This window comes from Pseudogymnoascus destructans (assembly GCF_001641265.1).
Source record: "Pseudogymnoascus destructans isolate 20631-21 unplaced genomic scaffold scaffold_20, whole genome shotgun sequence".
NCBI classification, from domain to species: Eukaryota; Fungi; Ascomycota; class Leotiomycetes; order Thelebolales; family Thelebolaceae; genus Pseudogymnoascus; species Pseudogymnoascus destructans.
In genome coordinates, this window is record NW_020167539.1 from 499,706 (window position 1) to 525,097 (window position 25,392).

Here is a 25,392-nt window from a genome sequence, read left to right on the forward strand (position 1 = left end):
TACCTGTCTAGGTAGACATTGAGCGGTGAGAATAAAGATCATCCCCACATCGTTATCGGATTTTCAATACATTATTTGTTCATAAAATTGTTAATTTCGCGGGCAAAGATTAGAGTCGCCAGAGATGTTGCGCGTTGTTGCCCAGGTATGCAGAAGATGTTTCTCGTAGCCAACCAAAGCTTGGAATGGGTGAATCGACACTCGCTCGGCACTCGACAATTGAGACTTTCCAACTTTGTCATCAATGCCGATCACTCTGAGAAATGCACAAAGGTGTACCTTTTCAATAAGTGCACGACGGCGCCTCACCTATGCTTATTGGAGGTGCTAAACAGCCTCGCCGTCCAACATGTCTATTTTATCCACACAGCTGTCTGAGCTGGTGGTCCACCTCGCCGGGGTCGACATTGACCGCCTCACTCTTTTCATTTCAACAAAGGCATCCCGGCTGGACCCCTGCAGTGGTCCCAACTATATTACAAGTCTACTCTTTCAACGATTGATTTCTTTTTGTCGTTCAGCGTGATGGATTTGAAAACAATTACAAGTAGGAAGCATGTATCGAAATGGCCGCTGGGCTGTTGATGCTGTGCCTCGAGATGGCTTCCAACCCCACCCACGACCGGTGGATTACCACGGTCGAGAACGCAGATACACTACACCGTACCACCGCCAGTGCACACGCTTTGATTCCGTAACCACTGATAATCGGTTAAAACGCAAAAACACCAAACGCCGCCCCCATGCTGCCTATTCCGTTGAGGGCTCGAACTCTAACGTTGCATGCCCTCGGCTTCAGAACCCCGCCTCATCGCTTGGCCCAGATGCCGGATGGTTGACGGATGAAGAGGCGAGTAGGGGGGTGGACGCGTGCTTCAAGAAGAGGCAGAATCATGTCCAGGGACGGATCTTGCGGAAGCTGCTGAATCGCGAGCTGGCTTTCGACCAGGAATCGCTAGACCGCATCCGCTTCGCTGCGGACTACGTTCTCTTTGACGGCATGCTCCGTGGAAAAGTCAAGTGGAGGTGGTCGAAGGAAGGTGAGGAGGGCTACGAGAATGAGCTCCTGGGCTCGACGACGCCGCAGTATTCACCAGAGACCGGTATCGAGGCCTGGGTTGTGCTGTCGCGGCCCCTCCTGCTGTCCGGTAGGTACAGCCAGGACCTGCTCCTCTCGACGTTCCTCCACGAGATGGTGCACTGCTACCTCTTCATATGCTGTGGCGACCGGGCTCAGAAGGACGGGGGGCACACGCCTGGATTCCAACAGATTGTGCAGCTCATCAACGGCTGGACCGGGAACTCACGCCTGCGCCTCTGCAGCATGAAGGCGGACCTGGACCACTTCACGGTCGGGTCGGAGGACTTGTCCTGCTGTCCTGTGGCGGAGGATATCGCCTACGAGCCGTCGTCTACCAGCCAGTATGTGGACTTCGGCGACTGCACCTTTGTGTGCGGTTCGGGCCAACATACGTTATCAGGAAATGGACATCCGCTGCCAGGGTTCGAGGAGATTCATAGGAATGTTTCTCTGCCCCCATTGGCATATGTTAGCATGCAAGAGCGGATGATGCAGGCGCTGGGTGGATCGGTTACCATGCCCATCTGTTGAATGAGTAGTGCTCTTGTCCGCGTTAAAAATCATTTTGTTCTCGTGGTCGTACTATTATTTTACTTTCAGTGTGTTGAGCGCGTTGGCGTTTTATATCTATAAAGGGTTTAGACTATGAGTTTTTTAGCATACAATACGAGAGGCCATGGTATTCTTGGCTTTGATCCATGTACCATTCAATGTGAACCAATCTATTTCGCGGGGCGGCAGTGTTGTGCAACCGTTTCATTTTTGTTGGACACTTCGGAAGCGGACCCCAGGGCTACCTCTGCTCTCATTGGAAATGCTGTCAACTATGGGTCAGGTATTGCAACGAGATTTTCATATCTGGAGCAACCTTGGAAGGAGTTGTGGCACATCGTTGTGCTGTGTACATTTTGATTCTGAGGTAACGCGTTAAAAATTGTAACTTGACTCCGACTCCAGGTGCTTGACATACCATTATTCAGCTGCTCTGTACGCCGACATGTCCCTATTACAGACACATCGGCTCTATAGTAACTTCTCCCCACATTGGAATGCCGTGAGACCCGGCTTAGGGCCCCACGATCAATTCCCAGCCACCAAACCAGGGCTCCAAGCCTCGCCAGTTGAGTTGAACTTCCATGCGCCGCTCAAGACCCTCATTCGGCCATCTCCTCCTCGCGATTCCTCTCCGGGCTCCTCGATCGTGACCTTGCCCTCCCTTTCGCAGCAGGCGCTCTCCCGCCCTTCTTCGGTGGTGGCCGCACGAAGACGAAATCGACCGTTACGGTTTGATCCAGGAGTTTCGTGCCGTTCGCGCCATTGACTGCTGCGCGCGCCTCGTCGAGTGTTGGGTATTCAATCAGTGCGTATCCCTATCCCTCGCATTAGCTCTCTCATCCCAACAGCCACCCCCCACGGAGGCTCATCCATCCCCCCACAACGCATTTTCTTGTCCCCCCACCTCCCCCCGCCCACAGCACCACGCGACGTACCTTGACATAACCCGTCCTCCGGTCCAAATTCAGGTGCAGATTCTTGATCTCTCCAAAATCGGCAAACTTATCCGTGATATCCTCCTCGTTGGCCTCCTCGTGCACATTCGACACGATGATGATCCAGCCCTCGATGGAGCGCACCGCCGTGGCGTTGGTGAGAGTCTGCATGGATGCGTTCTTCGGTTCCTCGGAGGAGGCAGCGGTGGTGTCGGCGACGGGCGCGTCTGCGACCTCGACGTCTACGTCCATTGCTGTGTCGGCCATTTTTGCTGGGGGTTGTGGAGTAATTGGCCTGTTGGCCTGTTGGTTTGTTGGTTGGTTTGTTGGTTGGTTTGTTGGTTGGTTTGGTTTGTGGAGTTGCAGGTGGGATGGATGCGGCGGAAGTTCAAGGTGGTCCAAGCTTGCCCCATGCGCTAAGAGACTGAGCGGGAGGCCAGGCGTTCGGGATGTACGACGGGTCACCACTCCTTGGGGATTCTCAAAAAAAATATTCGAGAGAAGACATTATTAGATTGTTTGGGATGTCTATAAATGGGTTCTTTTTATAATCTCAGTTGTAGTGTTTGCTCTGCTGGGTTTGGCGCCCTCCTAATCGGGCAACGTGCATGCACAGGGCTGCCGTTGCTTTCGAGGTCTGTATAGTGTCGGGCTCCCTCCTTATATCGTGTCTCTCCGCCATCTATCTTCTCTAAACATTCTTGCGGCGCGTAGCCTTCTCCCCCCTCTAAATGCATAATGCTACCTAACGAGCCTTATAGTATTGGGCAGGTGGTGGAAGAGGGGAGAATTAGGGATTTGAGGTTCTAGGGGAGGTTAGGTGGCAGCTTTTGGGTTTTATATTGGCGCCAAGGTCAATAAATCCTTTGGCTCTGTATCTATTTAGGAAAGACTTCACATGACCCTTTCTTAATGAGCTTTGCTACTGAAGTATATAACAGGTCGTGCCGTTGTTAAGCTGACATTTCCATTCCTGTATAACAATAGTGCAGATCCCTAAAAATGGTATCAAACTTCAACTACAGTTATGCCGATACCGTCCCTTTTGAGTGTAGACCTGTCCTGCTCCGCGTTTCTCTTCAACCGCAGGCAGGGCCACAATTCCACCTTCCAGGACTGCTGCAAAGGCATTGGTGGCAAAGTCTCGACCTTTTCCGTCTCCGATAGGGATGGCGTACGCCCTTGCTACCAGAACTGCCGGGCCAGCGACATTGATGCAGAGATCGCGTTGTTCAGATGCCTAAAGTTAGGCTTGATTACCATACATGCACTGGGAAGTATGATCGTTTCGGGATTTTGACCGCTGCGGCTCCAGCGAAGAGCTTGTCAATGGCTGGATTATTGGCTGTAGGGCTGGCGTTGGTAGGGATGCTGCATGTGTGGGTGTAGTAGAGCGATGATGACACGAATGTATGTGAGAAATGGTGGATTAACTAGTGATATGTGGTCAAGAGCAATCAAGGCGGCCGCATTATTATCAACATATTCGAGTGCCAATGTATGAGAACATGATCTAGCGGATTGTAGTTTCCAGCCACTCTCCCCTCAGCAAGGGTGGCATAAAGCAGGGCCCTGATACTGAAGATGTGTTAGCCAGCTGCGTGATCGTCCGGATACTGGATCTTCCGATTCTAAAGCTTCAATTCTGAAACTCCAGGGAACGGAACGGAACCAGGAGGGTTTCAGGATCCGAGCCACGAGCACAGAGATAGAGCCCGTAACAATATATATATAGTAGTTAGAATAGCTTCAATATAAGAATATGCATTACAAAATTATCACTTCGGGCCCTACTGCTTTATGACTGTATTTTCGGTTTATATTCTCTACCTACTGCCACGGATCCTACGGATATTGTTCAGCAAGCATCATGGCAGTTAACATCGTGAAGTGCCAGAAAACAGCACTTACTGGACCTGGCACGCGCATCCAGGCATGGTCATCGAAGTTCTCACCATAGGTCTCTGCTTCGCTATCCGCGCAGCTAGGCTCTAGCTTCGGTTGATGTAGCATTTATCAACAAGTCCCTAAGGGTTAACTCCCATCCAACCCAGCCCGGACATCTTGCGGAGAGTCCGCACGTGATGTTGCTTGTGACACTCTCGTAGCTCACATGAAGTAGGCCGAGGTTGAGCCTCGATCTGCGCCCGCCAGTGCCTCTCATCTCCAACTAATTTTTTACTCCCGTAGACTAAGACTCAACTACCGACACTCGGTGCAGGCAGGGCCAGATAAACTGGATGTTATAACACGAGGCTCGGTTGGTTCGCAGGATTAAAGTTAATCTTTTCGCAACTGGAGCCGGGGACAATGGACTATCTCTAAACCGCCGGGAGGTCATGGGCCAAGCCAAGGCAATGCCAACCATCTTTCTGTTTCGACTATCACAAGAGCAACTTTGCACATGTAGAACACAGACGCCGGGGACTCATTTTGAGAATTCTGGCTACTGGGAGAATAAATACTTTGCTTCCGGGATCACAAGCCCTTACGTTGTAACTCACGGCAGTTTGCCCCAACCCGTTGAGGGGTGCCGGGTACAACCAACGGGAACAGAAAAAAATAGTCAACAGAGGCAGACAGACAAACGAAGACGCAAGGCTCAAAAGTACGGTGTCTCAATATCTGCATTTCACCCCCGCCTGGAATACCTATCTAAACTCTCTACCTGACCCCTCTCTTCAACTCTCCATTCCATCACCTAGCGGCGCACTCCGCTCAAACTACACCTCGTCACACACACTCCATCTCGTCGTGAATATCATATGCATGTTTCTCGTAACACTTCTCTTCTCTCCTACGCTGCAAAACAAACGCCGTCTCTATTTCGTCTTCGCTGTCATTAAATGAACCCCCCTAGTAAAGCCTGCAAAGATAATACCCTCGAGTGCTTTTGTTGATATAGCGCTGAAATGTGGTGACCTCGGAGTGAGATGGTGATACAAGGTGCACGCAACAGTAGATGAGCTTGTCGCTCAGCTAAATAGCAAGATGAGGAAATAAATGAAGGCTCAGGGTTGGTGGGGGAGATATTCTCTCAAAGCTTCATGAGCTGAGTATAGAAACGAGTTGACCACACCCTGCGTAGAGATGGCCATTGCTAGCACCATGTAACCAGCACAATCCGTAGAAATTTTCTGATCAGATTAAAAACTTCTCATTCATCATCCGAAGCATCTTCATCCATAGGGCTCCCTTGCGGCTCCTCTCCAGATTTCTTCTCTTTAGGCTTGGCTGTCTTAGTCGTCGTGGACATTGCAGGTTTCGAGTCCCTCCTTCCAAGCCCCCCCTCAAGCAAGTTCGCCAACGTCGGCGTATTCGCCTGGCTCCCACCACGCTGGCCATGATAATGGACCACCTGCGGCGGAGCCATACCCGCTTGTGTGGTCCCAAGGAGGTGCTGGGGGTATGGATGGAGATCCTTCGACGACGTGCTGAACGTCGAGACGATTGGTTGCTGGTAGCCATTCCCGGCACTGCCGTTTCCATTGGTAGCCGTAGGCGTCTGGCTGAAGCCCTGCCCATGCTCTGCTTGGGTGGGAGTGTCGCTATCTGGTCCGCTAGGGCTGAACATTCCATCAACCTGCCCTGTGAGGCTGCTTAGTCCACCTTGAATATCGCGGAGCAGGCGGACGTATTCCTCAGGAACGAGGCCGCTTTCACGAGTCTTTGGGTCTTCAGCCACCAGCCACCCCTGCCCGTGTCTGTAGGAAACCCAGATGATTTGACCTTCAACAAGAGGAAGCTCGTTCTCATTCTCACGCTCAAAGTCAAACAATGCAACTGCCTTGCCATGCATCTCCTCATCCGGCGACGCAATCGTAAATTGATAATCTCTGGAGTAGCGGGATTCATCTCGCGCCCTGCTCGGAGAAGAAGATCTGCTCGACACGTCGGAGTCAGACTGGTAGGTCGGGTTCTGCTCGCCCTCGTTATTATCCGCATAAGTGCGGCTAGGCAGAAGGCTTCCAGCAAAGTGAGAGTCCCTCCTACTTCCAGTGTTTTCAGTTGCCGCAAGAGAGCCTGGCCACGTTTGACCAGCAGGAACCGTTACAATTTCACCAGGGCCGTTGGCCTCGGAGCCATTGCTCACGTAATATCTCTCGCTCCCGTCGCCATTGCTTCCTGCGTAGAAGCTCCGATCCTGGCCGCAATTACCTGGGCTTAGAAGGTTGGGATTGCGCTCCTCGTCTTCTTCCCGGCTCCCTCCTCGCCCGCGACCGCTTCCATGCGAGTGGTTGGATGTCTTGTGTTTCTTATGGCGAGAGCTGATGACTATCGGGCTCTGGAGATCTTCGTCTTCGCTCCATGGAGGACCATCTCCGAAGTGTATAGGTGGCAGCTCTCCGCCTTTGGTTAGTTCAGTGCCAACATGGGGTCCTATCTCCCAGCTTCCTCGACTATCCCAAGAGGTAGGCGGATCCGAGAAGCGCTTTGACTCGCTGGCGGGAGTAGAGGTTCCAGAGGGCGGGTTCGAGGGTTCGGGCAGCGGTCCGTAATGTAGCGGGTGATGTATTCCATAAGCGAAGTCGCGCACTGTCGTATATGGCAGGCTTGAATGGAAGGCTGGGAATATGTGAGATGGAGGCCGTGACCTTGATGGCCGATCCGAGGTTATGGAGTATAGTGAGAGCCTATTCTTCGACGCATGGGAAAGCGGTCGTTGTAGGTTGGAACGCCGTGCCGGAGGCGACGTGATTAACGGCGGTAGTGGTGGATGGTTTGGATTTGGCGACAATGATGCTGGCGCTGGAAAAGTCGACGGCAGCGAGGTCGTCGACATGACTTTACCGCCAGCAGCAGCGAGTTGCTCCTCACGGCTGAGATCAGGGCCTCAGAGTGTCTGGTTCAGGCCAATCCACACCCGGCAGCAAGCCACTCGGTATCCTAAACTTCGCGTGCGCAGTCTTATGCTGGTGTCGGAGAGAGGATGCGAATGTCGCGGCGACGACGCAAGGGAAAGGATCGAGGGTCTATGGCAACTTTAATAGTCGCGCCTGAACGGGGCGGTAACAAGTAGTCCTTGGGCCAAGCGCCGAAAGATTGATATGCGACCTCTTCAACGCGCCCTCTTGAGGGGGAGAAGGCCAGCGAAAAGTAAAAGTTTGAAGGTACTGTAGGATGGCGCTGTATGGCACTGTATGGCACTGTACTTCCTTCGAGTACCCCTCACTAAGACAGGCTGTGAGAGGGCCTTATTTTCGCTATCGCTCGTGTTTGGAGAGGCGATCTTGATCGTAAGTAGAGTCTCACCACAGGTTAATCACCAAGCCATGGATCGCGATTAACCACGTGACTATATATGGGGGATGTTTCTTGTTTTGAAGACAGGAAAATGAAGATTCCTGGCCTATATTTTGGGGGGTGGACGGGCGTTTATTTTGTCGTATTTTTGCGGTTGGGTGCGGGTTTTGGAATGAGATTTGAACTTTCGAGACTCGGACAGAACATGGGCGCACGAGGCTATTTTTAGACGTTTCATGTTTTTGGGTGGTGACTACGGACGGAAGAGGATTAGCGTCTGATTGGGAAATGCTGTGTTCTTCTGTTCTTCCTGCTTAACCCTTCCCCATGGAAAAACCCAACAATCAAATCACCAAAACATCAAAATACCAATAATACCAACAAAACACTGACATTCACCGCCTCAGTCTTGCACGCATATCTTGGGACTGTTGGACACTCTGGTAAGCCTTAGTCTTGCACGCATATCTTGGGACGTTGGACACTCTGGTAAGCCTCAGTTTCTGTCTCTGCTGCTACGCATCACTACAATCTCTCCTCCCCCTCTGCTTCCTGATGATCACTTATTGGAGCTGTCTTATCTTCATGATGACACAACTTTTTAAATTAATATACAACTTTTGACTGAAAGCCCTTCACAAGAACCATTCACTGCTATCACAACCTCTTCACAGGGCTGCAGCTAACGTTGGTGACCTTCAGATACCGGATGTGACTGTTCTGCGGTGGACAGTAGACCATGCTGTCTAGCCGAAACTTTTACCCTCCAGGCCCACAGCTGTCCCATCCCATACGACAACTGCAAGCTCATACTACCTGACAATTCACAATGCCACGGCCAGTAGCAGCTGCTGCGGCTCCTGCCAGCGACGTAACTGTTGCCAACGGGGGTCAACCAGACGCTGGTGGATTCAAACTGAAGTTCTGCACTGTTTGTGCCAGTAACAACAACAGGTATGTAGCCGCATTAGTACTTCCCATCTCCAATCGCTAAAGGTAGGCAACACAGATCGATGGAAGCACACCTGCGACTCGCGGCAGCCAACTTCCCTGTCATCTCATTTGGCACGGGTTCCCTGGTGCGTCTGCCGGGAGCTTCAATGAACACCCCCAACGTATACCACTTCAACAAGACCTCGTACGATAGCATGTACAAGGAGCTTGATGCGAAGGATCCGCGCTTGTACCGGGCAAATGGGATATTGAACATGCTTGACCGGAATCGCAACGTGAAATGGGGCCCAGAGCGATGGCAGGACTGGCAGGTTGGGATGCCTAGACTAGATCATGCGAAGGAGAGAGGGTTTGAGGGGACGGAGGGGGGAGTTGCTGATATCGTGATCACTTGTGAAGAGAGATGCTGGGACGCCGTAGTTGACGATCTCCTCAGCCGGGGCTCGCCCTTGAACCGCCCCGTCCACGTCATCAACGTGGATATCAAGGATAACCATGAAGAGGCCTTGGTGGGTGGACGCGGCATCTTGGATCTCGCCGAGTCGCTGAACAAGGCAGCTGCAGAGGAGCGTGATATCCGCGGAGCCTCGTCATTTGACCGAGGCAGTACTGCGGGTAGGTCGGGCTTCGACGAGAGGGTCCCGGACATTATCGGTGAATGGCAGGAGCGATGGCCAAACCTACCTGCGACATGGACACTGGCCTGGTTTTAAGATGGGGTGGCCTATGCTTTTATGCTGTCGGTGTGTGCGCGAGGATATACCAAGTCGGCTTGGACGAAATGAAGAAGAAATGAAGTGCATTGTATAATTTGATGAGTCTCGCAACACAAGTGGAACCGTCCATCCATCTGTCATCCATCTGTCATCCATCTGTCATCCATCTGTCTCCATCCGTCTCCATCCGTCATCCATCCATCATCCATCCATCATCCATCCATCATCCATCGATCCCGTGCGTGTCGTTGCACCGGAACGTCCGAAACAGAGCAAAACATGATGAATGAATCCGCAGTGAAACACGGTGGGCTTCGTTGCAGAATCTTCTGGCCATCAATCATCGAAATTGGAACTGTGCATACTTGGGTTGTTGGATTGTCTCACTCCAAGACTCGTCCTGTGTACGTACAGTACTCTCCGTCGTTGGTCCCGCCCGGCGCAGTCCCGGGCGGGACCAGCTAAGATGTTTAGATGGTGCGTTATGCGCTTTACAAGGGATCCTGTGCTGTTCCTGACTAGAGGAGACCCAATGGGGGAATGTGATTGGATAAGTCGACGATCTGGGGATAACTCTCCAGCCTCTCCGGACTCTGCAGACTCTTCAGCTTCCTCCCCAATTTGACCGCCGTGTGCCATACTAGACAATATCACAGATCACTTCTCTTTTTTGAATTCTCACATTGCGATTTATGACCGAGGTACTGTACATGCATCAATAGCCCTCGTCTCCCAGTACATTCTACATTGCATCTCATTTTAAAAAGAAGCTTCTGTAATTCCCAACCCCCTGTTGATTGATATACCGTCCCACTCCGCCGCCGTGGGAAGGAAAGGAGTCCACATTTTAAATTACTTCTACGATCGTCTCTGCTGGCTGTAGTAGCACTGATTGACTCCCCTACTCTGTACCCCATACTCTGTACCCCGTACTCTGTACTCCCTATACACGCCTGGCTGTCGCACTGGCTGTCGCACTGGCTGTCGCACTGGCTGTCGCACTGGCTGTCGCACTGGCTGTCGCACTGGCTGTCGCATGTCTTCTGCCCCGGAATAGGGAATAGCGAAATGTGAAAAATCCCCATCCTGTCTTTCTGTGGTCCTAGGGACATAAAGTCACTTAAAGTCTATCTGGATACCAACAGCCACTTTTAGCGCTATCCGACCGACCACACGCCCCTCAACTCACCCACCACCACATCCACCACATCCACCACATCCCTCCTCCCTCTCCCCCTTCCACTTTTCTCCCCCTTACACCCCCTTTCATACTTTCAGGGCCTCCAATCCTCCAACCTTGCCCACTCGTCTTCCTCTTCTCGACAAAAGGGTATTGCTGTTGCTCTACTTTATCTAGCTTCACCCAAGGGCTCTTGATATTCGAGCCGTCGGCGAGTTCTGAGCTGGTACCTCACCGAAGACTACGTGCGGTTCTCCCTCCCCTGACCACCACCAACTTTCTTTCAACTCCCGCCAACCACGTCCACCTTGCGCCGTCCTTGCCAACGCTACGAGCAGAGCTACGAATAGCGAATTCAATACGGTTGAACGGCGGCGCTCTGAATAGTTCACGAGATTCATGTCTGACGCCAATTACACGTTAATGTACACTTGAGAATAATCGCCGACGTCCTGCGTTTCAAGATCCGACTCTTCGAGCCACGAATCCGCGGACATACCTGAACATATATTATAGAAGCCGAGGAGGATATATATTTTGTGCCGAGCCTGGATTACCTACTGTCGCTTTGTCGCAACCAGTCTGTGGACCTACAATAAAGCGACTAACCATACAATGAATCGAAGCCCTGGACCTTTGTCCCCAGTCTCAATAGGAGGCGGAAGCGAGTGGTCGGGCATCTCCAAATACCAGGGACTTGAGGAGAACCCTCCATACTCCCCGATCAATCGCGGAAACCTAATAACACCACGGGTCTCGAGCGGCTCCAACGGGATGATGAACGGAGGAGGATTTCCTCCCAGGGGGCCTGAGAGCCAGAACGGAAATGTACCCTCACCGCCAGCATCGATAGCGCGCTCCAGCATCCCGACAAGTCTGTACAATGGTTCCATGAACGGAGGGCCTGCCGGTGGGCGAGACCGCAGGGATGAACAGTTTGAAGGCATACTGAGCGAGCACTACGTCTCTCTCAAGAGGTTTCTGGCTGCGTCTCTGCGCGATGAGAAGGGCAACCCAAGGCCGAACAAGGCGCGAGACAAGCTGCTGCGACTGTCACCTGTGCAATTCCAGGAACTGAGCATGGATGTGTTCGACGAGTTATTGCGGAGGCATGCTGCGGGCCGCAAGCAATCTGTCGCCGGGCTGAACGAACAAAACTCTCCACCGCAATTTCTGCTCCCCAAAGATACCTTCCACCCAAAGCGCAACCAGGCGCGACAAAAACTGTCCACGCTACCGCCACCGCGGTTTAGGGATCTGGCAACCGACGTATTCTACGAGCTGGAGCGGAGGTTTCCAAGGTTTGCTGGAGGGGATATCAGCCGGAGCGGGAATGGAACCCCGGTCGACCCGAGAATGCGGATGCGGAGGCCGTCGGAGGCCAGCTCAGTGGGATACGCGAGGAGCGAGTCTCGAGGTGGAACTCGCGGTGTGGGAGGTGGGCAGCCTGGATCCCCTGGCATGTTACCGAACGACTATGGCCGGCCATTGCCCAAGACGTACCAGAGCAACACGCTGGTGCCTAATAAGAGTACAATGGTGGAGGATGATGACGATCAGGATAATGACTCGGATGCATTTGGATTAGAGAGCGCAGTAATAGCGGGCGTTGGCGCAAAGGCAGAGGTATGTGATAGTGAGAGTTGTGCAAATATCACTACTAACTAATATATAGGAGGATAAAAAGCAATTAAAAGAATACGAGGAGCAAGTGGTCGCACTACGAGAAAAGGTCGGCGGGCTGGAAGAGAAGTTACGGCAGAAGGACGAGGAGCTTAATGATGTTTTGGACGGCGAACGTAGCAGGTCGACAGCTGCGAATGCAGAGAAGCAAGAGTTTTCGGAGCTGCGGCTGAAGCTGGAAGAAAAGCTGGCAGACGCCGAGAACCTGTACGTGTCGCTGCAGTCGGAGCTTGACAGGCTACGCGCCGAGCACTCGGAGACGGAGAGGGACCTGAGCGATCATTTAGAACAGCTGCGCGTCTCAGGAGGTGGAGGTGGGAATGAGGCACTGGAGCGCGAGAACGAGGAGTTGAGGGCCGAGTTGGAAGAGCAGCAACAGACGACGGATGATGTTCGGCGAGAGGCTGGGAATTTCTTGAGGGAGATGAAGTTGCTCACCGAGCGCAACGGGACGTCTTGGGAGAAGGAGGAGCAGCTTGTGGTCCAAGTCAACAGGCTGGAAGCCGAGGTCGAGGATTGGAGGAACCGATACGCAAGGACGAAGACTCAATTAAGAAACGCCCGGGCTTCGTCGATTGGCCTCACTATCCAACCTAAGCAGACTACGAGCAGCCATAACTCCCCCGATGGACTGGTCAAGGATGTCCACGTCACAAAGTTCCAGATCTCCATCGATGAGCTGCTACGAACCGCTCGCTCCGAGACCCCCGAGAACGTTGTTGAGTACATGAAGAACGTGGTTATCTGTGTTCGCAACATTACGCAAGACATCGACAACTCCACAAACAACCCCGAGCTTGCCCAAGGCCAAGCGAAGCTCAAGGCCCGCGTCTCCGCAACTGCCAACAACCTGATCACCGCCTCCAAGAACTTCACAGCCGCCAAGGGACTCTCGCCCGTCTCCCTCCTCGACGCAGCAGCATCCCACCTCACCACCTCCGTAGTCGAGCTCATCAGCACCGTCAAGATCCGGCCCACTCCCGCCAGTGAACTCGAAGACGACGACAACGAGACCCTCCAGCCAATCGAGACCCCAAGCTACTACCCCACCAACGGCGAGCGCAAGGACAACAACATCTCCGCCCCCTTCATGGGCATGCGCCAGAGCAACGTCTCCTCGATGTACAGCCCCGTCAACTCGCCTCGCAACTCTAGAGTTCCCCGCTCCCGCAGCGGCTCCAAGGCCGAGCCATGGCGCCGCTCGCTCTCGCGAAGTGGCCAGAATGGCGTGAATGGGAAGCTGCCACCCGCGCCGCTGGGGTCAATGGGTGCCTTTGGGATCCGTGGGCAGGAGCAAAATAACGAGATTGAGGATCTGAAGGTAAGCCCTACAATAGCCTGCCTGGCAAGCCCGACAATAGTTTATTGTGATATACTAACACAACCCAGATCTTCCTCGAAGACCAAACCGCCTTCCTCGTCCAAATGATCCAATCCCTCGTCTCGAGCATCCGCTCCGACAACGGCGTCGGCGCTATAATCGCCGAGCTCGCCTCCATCGCCGCCGTCGTCGAGAAAGTCATGTCCGCCACCGAAACCAGCATGGACGACCGCTCCGACGCCGCCGCCCAGCTCCGCCACGAAGCAGAGAGCATAGTGCGCAAGCTCGAAGTATGCCGCGAGCGCGTCCTCGATGCGGGGGAGCGCGGTGCGGAGCTGGCGACGGATGCGGAGCGGAAGGTCTGGACGCAGGGATTGCCACCGGTGGCGTTTGAGATTGCGAGGGAGACGAAGGAGTTGGTTAGGGTGGTGGATGGGTTAGATGAGGAGGAGAATTTTGCGTAGTTTGTTCTTGAATGCAGAATGTAGAGTCCGTCCCGGACCGACTGTAGTAGTGTCCTTGGGGCAGCTCTGAAAGTCCATAAACGCCCAACGAGCCTCTATCCCCATACTCGCCACATGCTATGAGGGTGTTTCCTGGAGTTGGTTTTATTGAGCGCACCTCGGCCACAGGCAGCTGGGTCTTTTGAAAATGAGTAAGGAATATACGTCAAGGAAGAAAGCCTCGGCCCTGAGTGTATGACGGTCCGAGGTCTAGAAAGAAACCTTCTACATAAATCGACAATGCCACCGGCTTCGCGACTGGTCGTCGAATACTGTAATCTCCTTGTAACTTGGGCGCTCGACGAAATGCTGGAGCTTCATGTTGGCCCTCAAGCCGCTCTAGCTCGGAATTCCCGGGAGGGCCTGTTTTGTGGATGCGAGGATCGTACAATTAACAATTAACATCCCAGAGGCAAACACTCCAGAGGCAAACACTGCCGTCTTGTAGCGTGGCAACGGTCATTCCCACATCTTCACTGCCAGGAAGATAATACGCCCCATACCGCGGACCTCCAATGGCGATTCTGTCCCACCGCCCTGTTTCAAAGGTTTTTGGAACCACCTGGTGCAGATCGGTGCCGTCCGGTGGATGAACTCTGTACACCAGTCTACCTTCTCTGCTTGGTACGACGGGTCCCAGTTAGCCATCACGCGTATTCTCTCGGTTGCCCTCTGATTGCTGTTCTGCTGGTCATGGCGAGCCACTGATATCACAGAGCGTTGCCCAAGTTAGTCTTCCGCTGCAGCTCCGGGCACATCTCCAGAACGAGGGCTCGCCGGCGGAAACGGTTGGTATCGGCTTTGCTCGTTTTCTTCAAATTTCGAGGCACTCGTCGCGCCATAAATTGTGATCACGCCCGATTCTAAGGAAGCGGCGACACACAAGCTGGGTTGTGGTGATCTCTGGTGGTGTGAGGACTATGTGGCCTTGTTAGTTGCGAAACACACAAGGCAAGCTGGCTTCACTTACAGGAAAACAGGTAAACAATAATCTCATCTGGCAGGGCGTCCATTTTGCTTGCGAACAGAGAGGGGTGTCTTCGGTCGGATGGTCCAGCACCAGGTGACAAGATCGCAGCCTTATTTTGGTCAGTAGATTGCTACTCGGTCACGGTCGGAGTAAGAAAGGAGCAACGGAACGCCTCTACTCTATTCTACTGAACTGACACCCACTTTCCAATTTTCTTTCCTCTAATAGCTAAAACCAACTTAGTTACCTCTGCTGCTCGATGAGATGCTGTCTATCTTGCATTTCCTTTTGTTGAGATTGGACGGACATTGATTGTAGTTGCTGTAAATGAGACTCATGTCATGGTCGTAGATTCTTGGCAGAGAAACGTGAGAACATTGCTAAATGGTGAATTACACCAAATTCTGAAGACTCTTATTATTCTGCAGCCTCCGTTCCAGATGACGATTAATATCTATCAAAGACCCAATCCCCAAGCGCGTTATCCAACTCCAACCATGCCATCAATAAAATCCATTCGCTCCTTAGCCACCAGGCACATAAACCCCATCCTTGCATAGTATCACAACATTCTTGAAGAGCCTTCTCCACTCCAGCGGATCACCCTTGATCTTCACAAACCTCACCTCTAACAGTTGCCCAACCTCTGATCCACCGTCATATCTTTCCACCAGAATGTCTCCGTTCAGACTACAGCCTCTTCCATCTGTTGTCTTCACTTTTATCCATGATACTGTCTCTTGATTCTCACAAACAGGTGGTGGTGGAGTCGGGATATTAAGTGTGTGAAGCGCCGACCCAAGAAGGCCAGCCAGCAAAGCGGGGGGAACGTGAGAGAAGAACCGCGTGAGCGAGTATGCGGGAACAATATCCTGGAAACGACGCGCATGCTGTGTTAATGACAGCGATACCGTTGGCACAGAAGTAAATTGGGACATCGAAGGCTCATCTGCGAGCGAGGAGTTTGGCGGCAAGTAATGTCCTGGGACAGTATTGTTGGACACTGGCTGGCTAGCGGCGACCGCAGAAACACGAACAGGGCGCTCCAGCTCGAAGAAGGGGTCGCTTATCGGTGTATTTGGTTGCGAGGATGGTACCTTGCGTACTTCCTCTGAAGAGTCGACATCCATTTTGTCGTGGTTATACTGGGACTGCCTTTGGGAGGCTGCCGGCTGCTGGCTGAAGTCAATATGGAGGTTCTCCAACATCTTAGCTGCCATGCCAAGGGGATCAGCCATCCGGCCTTCAGGAGTGAGCAATGGATTCTTCCGCGTATACCAAGGATGCCTCCGAATCATTTCGAGAGAGAAGCGCTTGGTGGTGTCGATGCTCATCATGCCGCGTAGAAGGGACAGGGTGGACGAAGGGAGCCTCTCCCAAAGACTGTCGGCGCTTGCAGTACTATTTGCGGCGTACTCGTTGAATTCCCAAGATGAAGAAGTTGGTTCGTCCCAGGGTGTGTTGCCCACGAGAAGAACGAAAAGCACAACACCGCAAGACCAGAGATCCACCAAATCCGCCGCATAGCCGCTGCCCTTGGTGGCGCGGGTCCTCGGGTCTGTAGTTCTCGCACAACTTATGACTTCTGGGGCAATATATGGGGGGCTTCCACACATTGTCGTGGCTAGCTTCGTCTTCCCCTGGTACTCGAAAAGGGTTGCGAGGCCAAAATCCGCTATCTTCAAGTCTCCATTCTCGGAGAGGAGGATGTTCTCTGGTTTGATATCGCGGTGGCTGACGCCCTTTGAGTGCATGTAGCCCATTCCACTTATAAGCTGGAGAAAATAAAAGTGCGCAATATCTTCGCTGACTCCAACGTCTGCCTCAATCTTGTCGAATAAGTCGCCTCCAGAGGCATATTCCATTGCGATCCACCTCCATATCGAATCTTCGCCGGTTGCAAACCACTCTATGATATTGGGGTGTTGTCCAACATGCGAGTGGAGGGATACCTCCATCGCAATCTGCTTTGCTGATATCTGGCCATGTTTGACGGCGTACGTCTTGTGAATGAACTTGACGGCGAAGACTGGGTTGGTGGTTGTTGGCGGGATGGCTTTTTTTATCCTGTCTCTCTTGTTAGACATGTCTTGCAAAACAAAGGCTGCATTTGTTCAGAACATACGAAGCATATGCCCCTCGTCCGATCGTCTTTGATACAATGCGAAATGGCAAATCGGCTGGCAGCGGATCGAGTTGAGACTGGAAGGGGATATTGTTATCAGCCATCGTCCTTGAACATCATCATGTTGTCCATAGAAAGAAATATATACGGTGTGCAGCTTACCATACTGATGGCGCCTGTATGAGGAATCCGAAGATTGTATCCAAAGATTGCATCCAACTCGGGATTGATAACCTTACCAAAACGCCTCACGCCCAATAATCTTTGTTATTGTCGCCTGTACGTTTCATGTGGGACGAAGATCGCGTCAACGGTTCGCGAAAGCAGGTGATGGAGCCTTATTACGTGCATTGGGCCCAGTAAACTCACGCGCTAGCGCGGGTCAGACCCGTTGCTGGAGGGCAACGGCCTCCAGTGTAAACATACGGAGTATGGAGGCGAAGTGTAAAAACGCACGATTCCTAACGATATATTACTCCCTCTTGCTCTCCATAATCGCCTTTCCTTTTTGACAATTGCACTTTTGGTTGCTTGGGGCTGTCTCGGGCAGTTCTAATTTCATAACCGACGTTCTTTGTTCATTGTACCGACGCCATTTAAGCTTTGACGCTGCCTTCCTTGATTCCTTTCTATACCATGGATTTCGAGATGGATTCCCAAAACACAGCACCAGGCTCAGTGCCGAGTGGAAAGCCGGGAGCGGCAAGGCGTGGACCAGACGCCGTAAGCACGACTAAGAGGTTTTTTTGCTCCATTCCAGAGACCGAGTTGCCCTGCTAACAAAGCTTAGACTTCAAACAGAGCTCATGCAGCTCATGACATCCTCCGCCCCGGGGATCTCAGCATTCCCCTCTGCTGATGGAGACCTGCTCTCCTGGACTGCGACGATCGAGGGCCCAGATGACACTCCATACGCCAACCTGAGCCTCAAACTGTCGTTTGCCTTCCCATCCAACTACCCATACGCCCCTCCCACTGTTCTCTTCAAGACGCCCATCTACCACCCAAACGTGGACTTCTCAGGCAGGATCTGTCTCGATATCCTCAAGGATAAGTGGACGGCGGCGTACAACATCCAGACTGTCCTCCTGAGTCTCCAGAGTTTGCTTGGAGAGCCGAACAAGTATGTCTTTCACCGTGCTCATTAGTCAAAGGATACTAATTCAGTCTAGTGCGTCGCCATTGAACGGTGAAGCTGCCGAGCTATGGGACAAAGACCCGGCAGAGTTCCAGAAGAAGGTCACTGCCCGTCATGTAGATATAGATGACGAGTAGATGAGGGGCTGGAGGACATGGCTTTTTATAAAGGGGATTGTATAATTTTTGCGCTCCGGGCACCAGCATTGGCAGCTGGTGAGAGTTAGATGCATTATCACTGATTGGCCACCGCTTGGGCCATAATACCCCTCTCATAGCGACGCATTTTGAAACGCAGGGAGTGTGGAGTACTGGGTTGGGCTTGGGGCATAGATATGCGGATGGTGGGCTAGGGATAATGCAACGATGATTCCCAGGAGAGATTTTTAAGATTACTGGAGCATATTGAGAAATCCCTTTGTCGTAGGCGTAGATGTGAAATTCGTGAGCAATGAAACTATGATTCCCGGGGGAGATTTTAAGTTTACTGGAGCATATTGAGAAATCTCCCAGTCGTAGACGTAGACGTATAAGGCAGTGAAGTTCGTGTACAACACCTGTAATATGCATAGTCTCCGGCTTTGGTAGGTAGTTCGTGCACAGGACATGCAATATGCATAGCCTCCCGATTTGGCAGAGTCGACGACAGACAATGTTTCTCACGCAACTCGACTCGATGGTGGAGGACATAATCGGTGATATAAATCATCAGTGGAGCATCACAATGCAAGTAAAATTGAGGGAAAAGAAGCACATGTCATTTGCTGCCGTAGCATAATGCTAACTCCAGGTCCCGCGCCCCCCCACGAACATACATCTAAGCATCCTCGACGAGAGCCGTCTGAAGGCCCTTCGCGCTCTTGACGTTAACAGCCTGGACGTAGCTATACAAGCGTTGAGTTGCGCCTTCCTCGTCGTTACGCTGAAATGGGTTAGTCACGGAAAGATGGCAGTGATTAGGTGTGAAAACTAACCTTGCGCGAGATGCGGACGCGGAGTCTGTATGGGCATCCCTTGATACCAGCCTCCCAGACCTTCTTGTTTAATTGCGGGTCAAGACGGACATCGGTGGTGCCCTATATGCGTAAAACTTGTCAGTAACCCATCCCCTGATCCCAGGTCTCTGCCCGTTGATGTGTGTGGGGATATCGTACCATGGACTTGGTTGCGAAAGCCTTGATCTCCTTGATGGCCTTTGGTGCACGCTTCTTGAACGAGACACCATGGAGCTGTGAAAAGAATAATTAGCATTTCTGCTCTATTCCATCACCCTTCCCATCAGATCGGTGTGTTATAGATCGAACATACTCTCTTGTGAAGGTGGATGGTGTACTCGCGCGCGACAACGTCGGCGATGGCGGAGCGCTGGGTCTTGCCCGTCTTCTTGGTGGTCGTCGACATGGCTGTAAAGTATCAGTATTGATAGATCAAAATGCGCTTGATGCGCACGATTCTCTGGGACGGAAAGCCTTACTGAAGGTGGTCGCGAGTTGTCGATTGAGGAGTCGTGATACTGGCACGAGCGGTTGAAAGTTTGGAAAGTTGTGAATGTGCGTGCCAAGACTTTTAGCGAGTTTTTATGGTCTGGCGCCGTTTTTGTGGGTGCGGCTTTGGGACTTTGTGTCGTCAGGGTCTTGATGCCTCAGGCGGTCGTAATTTAAGGTCCCTGATCCAGCCCCCTTAGTGCAAGTTTCATGAAATTGACCGTGACAACCTAGCAACGCGCTCGTTCTGCATTTCTTCCTTCACAATTCAAGACTCCTCACCCCGACATGCTGCGATATATCCGATAGATCATCCAGCTGTGTCACTCGTTATTTACTGGGTCGGTCTTGCGCTCTATACCTTCGATCTCCGCATTGCGACCGCTTTCTGTACCAGCATCGTGGGACAACGCACCCCTCGTATACGACACACCTTACTGAGGATATCCAACACTACATCAACCTCAACCTACAAGCCAACACCATGGGTGACAATATATTGGGGAGCCCAGTCCCAGCTGGAGGGGGTGTCGGCGTCAATACCACTCCCTCACCGGAGCCGGACATGAACCGGAACCGTCTTCCTACTCTGTTTGAGGTTCTTAGCCGGAGGACTCTACCACCTGTGGATCTGTTTTCATTCTACATATACATGCGAGATCAACAAAGATCTGTTGACTATCTGGATTTCTGGTATGTTCTATAGCCCAATGCCCAGTCCCTTCTGTTCAAAGTTGTCTGACTCTGTTCAGGCTCGATGTAGCACAGCACATGTCGCTATGCCGCCACTATGTCCGGAAGTTACGTCGCTCGATTCTGGTCGGGACCCCGGAACTTGAGCAGGGAGGTTCCAAGCGCTCCTCGGCAATCCTGGAAGGCCTTGGAGACATGAATCACCCCGTGGCTGGACCCTCATATTTCTCAACCGAAAAGGAAAAGGACCAGGATGCTCAGATGTCGGCATTTCTCCGTGAAGAGGCCGCCCAAGGACGCAACGGCCACTCCCCAACGGGTAGCTTGACATCAGCTGTCTCGGCCAGTGCAGGCCGCAACACAACGTCCAACGAGCGCCCCCGTCCAAGCTTCATGGGCAGCCCCAACGACCCAAACTCCGACTCCAACTCCCCTGCACACGCAGTCGCCCGCTCAGACATTCGCCAATCGGCCGAGAAGATCCTCTACACCTACCTCCTCCCCAGCGCCGAGCGCGAGATTATCCTCCCTCACAGCATCACAAACGACATCACCGTCTCGATCGAGGAGCTCAGCCGCGACGACCCCGAAGTCTTCGACTCCGCCAAGGACTACGTCTTCCAAGCCATGGAGCGTGACGCCTTCCCCGGCTTCCTGCGCATGAAGGCCCTGGGCAACCTCGTCCCAACCTCCACCATGACCCGTCTCATCATCGGTCTCCTCGCCCTCTTCGGTGGCTTCTGGGCTGCCTTCATTCTCATCTTGCTCGACAAGTCGCGCCTCACGCGCTGCTGGCTGGTCCTCCCATTCACGATCGGTGTGTACGCCCTCGCATCGCACCAGTACTCGCTGGACCCGATCATGGGTCTCGCTGGCTTCAGCGAGTACGCGTGGATGAGCTACTCGAAGATCCGGGAGCCGTTCATTCGCAAGCTCATTAATAAGCGATCTATCATGGTCTTGGGCGTCACACTCCTTATCGACGTTGCACTCTGCGTGCTTTTCATTTTTGTACCTGGCAAGCGCCTCTGAGCGTCACATTTTTACTTGTCAACAACAAAATCAGAAGATGGGCGACCATGGGGAGGCCAAGGGTGGTGGCGGGAAGTAGAGGAAGGGGCTTGTGTTTTTATTCTGATGATTTACGAGGGAGTTTAGCGAAGCGACGGCGTATGGGATTGCTCTTTCGAAACTGGTGCCTTGTTGGGCCAGAACTATATGGGCTATGTGCCTCGGGGGAGTTTCATGGGGGTAGTGTGGCATCGGCTACTTGCTCGTGGTCAGGGGATCTGTTGTCTAGTGTGGCTAATGTAGGCCTTGTGGGGGTGGACTTGCTTGTTTTTGCTTGTCGTGTAATATGAGCAGTATACCTCAATGGAGTTTCTCGTGCTATGCCCTGCATCAAAGCGATGGGTGGCTTTTGGATTATGCTTTCCAGTGACATTTGTACGAGTGAAATTATATGTTACATTAAACAGAAGAGCTCACTGGCAGCTGGGGAGCTGGGTCTTCCATTAGACCACCCTACCTGTAGAGCGTTAGGGGTTAGATATCACTGTTCGTTCGATCACTGGTAGCAATCAGGAATGCATCACAGGCAAGGATCTCGCAGCAAAAAAGTGTCCAAATGAGTGTTGTATTCTGTCTAGACATTATGGATATAATAGTTATATATCGTTAATATAGATGATTCTTTCTCACTGGATCGTCAGCTTTCCTCCTTCCCTGCGTGTCCGCAATCAATGGCGTGACTTGGCTTCCTCCTAGAATGTCCGTTTCTGATTTTAGGTTCTTTCTTCGAGCTGCTGCATTCTTACGCCGGTTGGCAGCGCCTGAAGAAGTCCTTTTATTTTCCGAGTTGTCGAGGTGGCCAGCTTCAAATCTAGCAATTTGGGCATCGTTAGATAGCTTTGGGGATTGACGTTAGCTGTATTCCATGGGTTACCATTATATTCAATAATGAATGAGTATGACCGATTCAGGTCCTCAATTGAGATTGTTAACTTTTGCCAGGCCATACCGTGCTCTACACCCAACTTCCCAACTTCACTTCTGTACTCGGAAATACATGAGGGGCAACTATAACAGCAGTACAGCATGAATATTGCATGAGCCATTTCGTGGGTCAACGTCCCGAGGTACTTTTCCATGTGATTGTTGATCCAGTGACTGAAACGATTTGTCGCCTCCTCTACTGAAAATGCAAATATCAAATTTCAAACCCGTACTCATATGAGCTGTGCTCAGGGAAGTGGTGCCGGTGCCCACTGCAGTATCATCCCCTTGCATGTGATGAAATTGTAGGCTCTATTTCAGGCTCTGCAAATCTGATTTTGTAGAAGGTCATCAAGGCTTTCGGAATAGACGTGGGGGAGCTCTTCCAGACCCAAGCTTGTACTCTCCAGACGCCAAGTTCTCCCATTGCCCGTAATCCCCAGATCTGCCTCTGTGTCCCCTTTGCTTTTGGATCAAGGTTGTACAGTTGCTTGATGTAGCTTATTAAGGAGGAAGAGGGCAGTGAAGAGATGGGATCTGTTTGCAAAGCGACCAGCGCAAGAAGGAAAGACTGATGAGTCGAATATATCTGAAATGCGACCAGCGCTGGCATCGATATTGATGGAGCTGAAGGCTTCTGCATAACTTATAGGAAACAGAGGCTCAGTACGCCCCATCAGGCATTGCCAAAGCCCCCAAGCAATAGTTACGAAATACCGAAAGCTGAAACCCCAGCTGAAAAATCGCAGAAGCACGCCCTCACCAATCACAGGCCATACAAAGCCACATCCCTAAGCGTCGCGCCCTGCCCGATCCGATCTGATCTGGACCCTATCCCAGCGCACCGCACCGCCGCACCGCACCGCGCCGCTGTCCATCAGCTCGCCCTTCTGCAGTCAGCAAGGATAAACAATAAGTAAGCCCAAGTCAGCACTCATGGTTCAAGTCAGCACTCATGGTTCAAGTCAGCACTCATGGTTCAAGACAGCACTCATGGTTCAAGTCAGCACTCATGGTCCAAGTCAGCACCCTTTCTCACGCCGAGGGATTCCGGCAGTTGAACAACAACGGCGATGACGACGGGCACGTCGCCAGTCAAGTCACTTAATATACTCTACTCCATCTCCCCCGCGCCAGCACCCAACCCCAGACACCCGCCCAATTACCCAAACAACCCTCCCCCCCCATCGCAAGACTTCCCCAGTGATCGCCTCCCACACGCCTTGGATTCGGACCGACGGTGGGTGCGGCTTCCGGGCTGGCGATCGAGTGGGGAAGTTGGGGGGGGGGGGGGGGGGCGTGGTCGTTTGGCTGGGCTGCGCAACTGTGTGTGCGAGATGGGATGTCTCTTGCGGTCCAGATGTGGTGAAGTGATGCGATGCGATGCGTGGGGACTGGTCATCGTGCATTTTCAGGGACGTAGTGGTGTATGACAGGATGGATTTGGGGGGGGGGGGGATACGACGTGGGATGTGGGAGTGGACATCTCTACGCTGTGGAACGCCCACGCTCATCTCGGACGAACAACTGAGATATAAAGCAGAAAAGAACCGAAAGTCCCCCCCTTTCGGTCCCCGCTCGATTTCCCGCGTCGACCCATGCGATGCGGTTCAGCTTCCCGCTCGTCGTGTGCGCGCCCGCCAGCACTTAGATTATCCGTTGTGATAGATTAGCTCGCATGGGCGTACCTTGTTTCGGGAAACTTGGGCGTGCGAGCCGCGGCGGGGGGTCTCTCGTGGCGTGGCGGTGGGTTTGGGTGGGCGCAGGGATGGACGGGGGAGTGGTTTGCGCTTGAGGCGGGATGGGAGGGGTTGCTGGTGATGGATGGGTGGTGATGATGTATATATATATTTGCCTCTGTGGGATTACATCCTTTACGACGGCCTCTCAACAAAGGGGATGCCGTGTATGATGTATATGTATATGTGTATGTATGTCTCAGGTAAGTCGGCCTTTCGACTTCGACTTCCTTTCGAAGCCCTGCAGCCTGCAGCGTCAGGCGGAGAAGCCGCCGCAGCCGAGGTGTGAGTGGATTCCCGCCTGTATTACCGCCTTACCATAAGTTACAGAGGCAGGAGTTAGTGACACGGGCTATCGAACGACCATTGCCGGCTCGATGTGTATGTACTACAAATAGAATGCGGTCTGTACAAGGCCTGGTGCCACAAGCCTCAAAACCTCGGGATTGCCTCGGGGAGATTCTCAGGATTTCACTCAGGATTCCACTCAGGATTTCACTATCCTCCCGCCGTACTGTACGGGGCGGTGCCGCCGCCGTCACGTCGGTGAGCGAGCAAGGTGCCACCTGTGACGACTCGTCGGTGGTCGGTGGAGATGGAGATGGCGGCACTACCAGCCCGTGCCCGCGCTGGGTTTCAAGACACACCCGCACGGACGTATGGCCGTACTGTATGGCCGTACTGTATAATACCACCCGTGGTGTCTCGCCTTCTGTTCCAATGGCTCAACCAGCGCCGCTACTATTGGCTGACACCTGACACTAGCACTTCTAGCACTTCTAGCACTTCTAGCACTTCTAGCACTTCTAGCACTACTAGCACTTCTAGCACTACTAGCACTTCTAGCACTACTTCTAGCACTTCTAGCACTTCTAGCACTTCTAGCACTTCTAGCACTACTAGCACTTCTAGCACTACTTCTAGCACTTCTAGCACTTCTACACTTCTACACTTCTAGCACTTCTACACTTCTACACTTCTACACTTCTACACTTCTACACTTCTACACTTCTAGCACTTCTACACTTCTACACTTCTAGCACTTCTAGCACTTCTAGCACTTCTACTTCTAGCACT

At 52.4% G+C, this 25,392-nt stretch overlaps 9 protein-coding genes across 9 annotated transcripts; 5 read left to right on the top strand and 4 right to left on the bottom strand.

Moving 5' to 3' along the window:
- Positions 1-556: 556 nt before the first annotated feature.
- On the top strand, positions 557-1,612 carry VC83_07467 (uncharacterized protein; the record flags this gene model as incomplete). Its single annotated transcript, XM_024471037.1, has 1 exon — positions 557-1,612. One exon carries the CDS (start codon positions 557-559, stop codon positions 1,610-1,612), a length of 1,056 nt encoding a protein of 351 aa, XP_024321391.1.
- Positions 1,613-2,235: 623 nt separating this feature from the next.
- RBM8A (RNA-binding protein 8A) lies at positions 2,236-2,838 on the bottom strand (the record flags this gene model as incomplete). The annotated part of the gene is made up of 2 exons (XM_024471038.1): positions 2,236-2,451; positions 2,572-2,838. The coding sequence occupies 2 exons, from the start codon at positions 2,836-2,838 to the stop codon at positions 2,236-2,238; spliced, it is 483 nt and encodes a 160-aa protein (XP_024321456.1).
- A 2,890-nt stretch (positions 2,839-5,728) lies between these two features.
- NBP2 (HOG (high osmolarity glycerol) pathway protein) lies at positions 5,729-7,354 on the bottom strand (the record flags this gene model as incomplete). Its single annotated transcript, XM_024471039.1, has 1 exon — positions 5,729-7,354. One exon carries the CDS (start codon positions 7,352-7,354, stop codon positions 5,729-5,731), a length of 1,626 nt encoding a protein of 541 aa, XP_024321457.1.
- A 798-nt stretch (positions 7,355-8,152) lies between these two features.
- Positions 8,153-9,699, top strand: SSU72 (RNA polymerase II subunit A C-terminal domain phosphatase). Its single transcript, XM_024471040.1, has 3 exons — positions 8,153-8,304; positions 8,518-8,769; positions 8,825-9,699. The coding sequence occupies exons 2-3, from the start codon at positions 8,645-8,647 to the stop codon at positions 9,480-9,482; spliced, it is 783 nt and encodes a 260-aa protein (XP_024321357.1). The 5' UTR covers positions 8,153-8,304; positions 8,518-8,644; the 3' UTR covers positions 9,483-9,699.
- Positions 9,700-10,381: 682 nt separating this feature from the next.
- On the top strand, positions 10,382-13,922 carry SPA2 (component of the polarisome). The gene is made up of 2 exons (XM_024471041.1): positions 10,382-12,291; positions 12,341-13,922. The coding sequence occupies exons 1-2, from the start codon at positions 11,281-11,283 to the stop codon at positions 13,775-13,777; spliced, it is 2,448 nt and encodes an 815-aa protein (XP_024321356.1). The 5' UTR covers positions 10,382-11,280; the 3' UTR covers positions 13,778-13,922.
- Positions 13,923-15,382: 1,460 nt separating this feature from the next.
- On the bottom strand, positions 15,383-17,563 carry CHK1 (Chk1 protein kinase). Its single transcript, XM_024471042.1, has 3 exons — positions 17,430-17,563; positions 17,268-17,344; positions 15,383-17,209 (listed from the first exon to the last, which is right to left on the bottom strand). The coding sequence occupies exons 1-3, from the start codon at positions 17,430-17,432 to the stop codon at positions 15,667-15,669; spliced, it is 1,623 nt and encodes a 540-aa protein (XP_024321359.1). The 5' UTR covers positions 17,433-17,563; the 3' UTR covers positions 15,383-15,666.
- A 131-nt stretch (positions 17,564-17,694) lies between these two features.
- On the top strand, positions 17,695-18,820 carry UBC11. The gene is made up of 3 exons (XM_024471043.1): positions 17,695-18,007; positions 18,058-18,390; positions 18,440-18,820. The coding sequence occupies exons 1-3, from the start codon at positions 17,904-17,906 to the stop codon at positions 18,540-18,542; spliced, it is 540 nt and encodes a 179-aa protein (XP_024321358.1). The 5' UTR covers positions 17,695-17,903; the 3' UTR covers positions 18,543-18,820.
- A 260-nt stretch (positions 18,821-19,080) lies between these two features.
- Positions 19,081-19,903, bottom strand: RPL31 (60S ribosomal protein L31). Its single transcript, XM_024471044.1, has 5 exons — positions 19,879-19,903; positions 19,713-19,807; positions 19,559-19,633; positions 19,379-19,480; positions 19,081-19,326 (listed from the first exon to the last, which is right to left on the bottom strand). Exons 2-5 carry the CDS (start codon positions 19,803-19,805, stop codon positions 19,222-19,224), a joined length of 375 nt encoding a protein of 124 aa, XP_024321353.1. The 5' UTR covers positions 19,806-19,807; positions 19,879-19,903; the 3' UTR covers positions 19,081-19,221.
- A 211-nt stretch (positions 19,904-20,114) lies between these two features.
- On the top strand, positions 20,115-22,280 carry RAX1 (Bud site selection protein, Revert to axial protein 1). The gene is made up of 2 exons (XM_024471045.1): positions 20,115-20,581; positions 20,641-22,280. The coding sequence occupies exons 1-2, from the start codon at positions 20,373-20,375 to the stop codon at positions 21,611-21,613; spliced, it is 1,182 nt and encodes a 393-aa protein (XP_024321352.1). The 5' UTR covers positions 20,115-20,372; the 3' UTR covers positions 21,614-22,280.
- Positions 22,281-25,392: the final 3,112 nt, after the last annotated feature.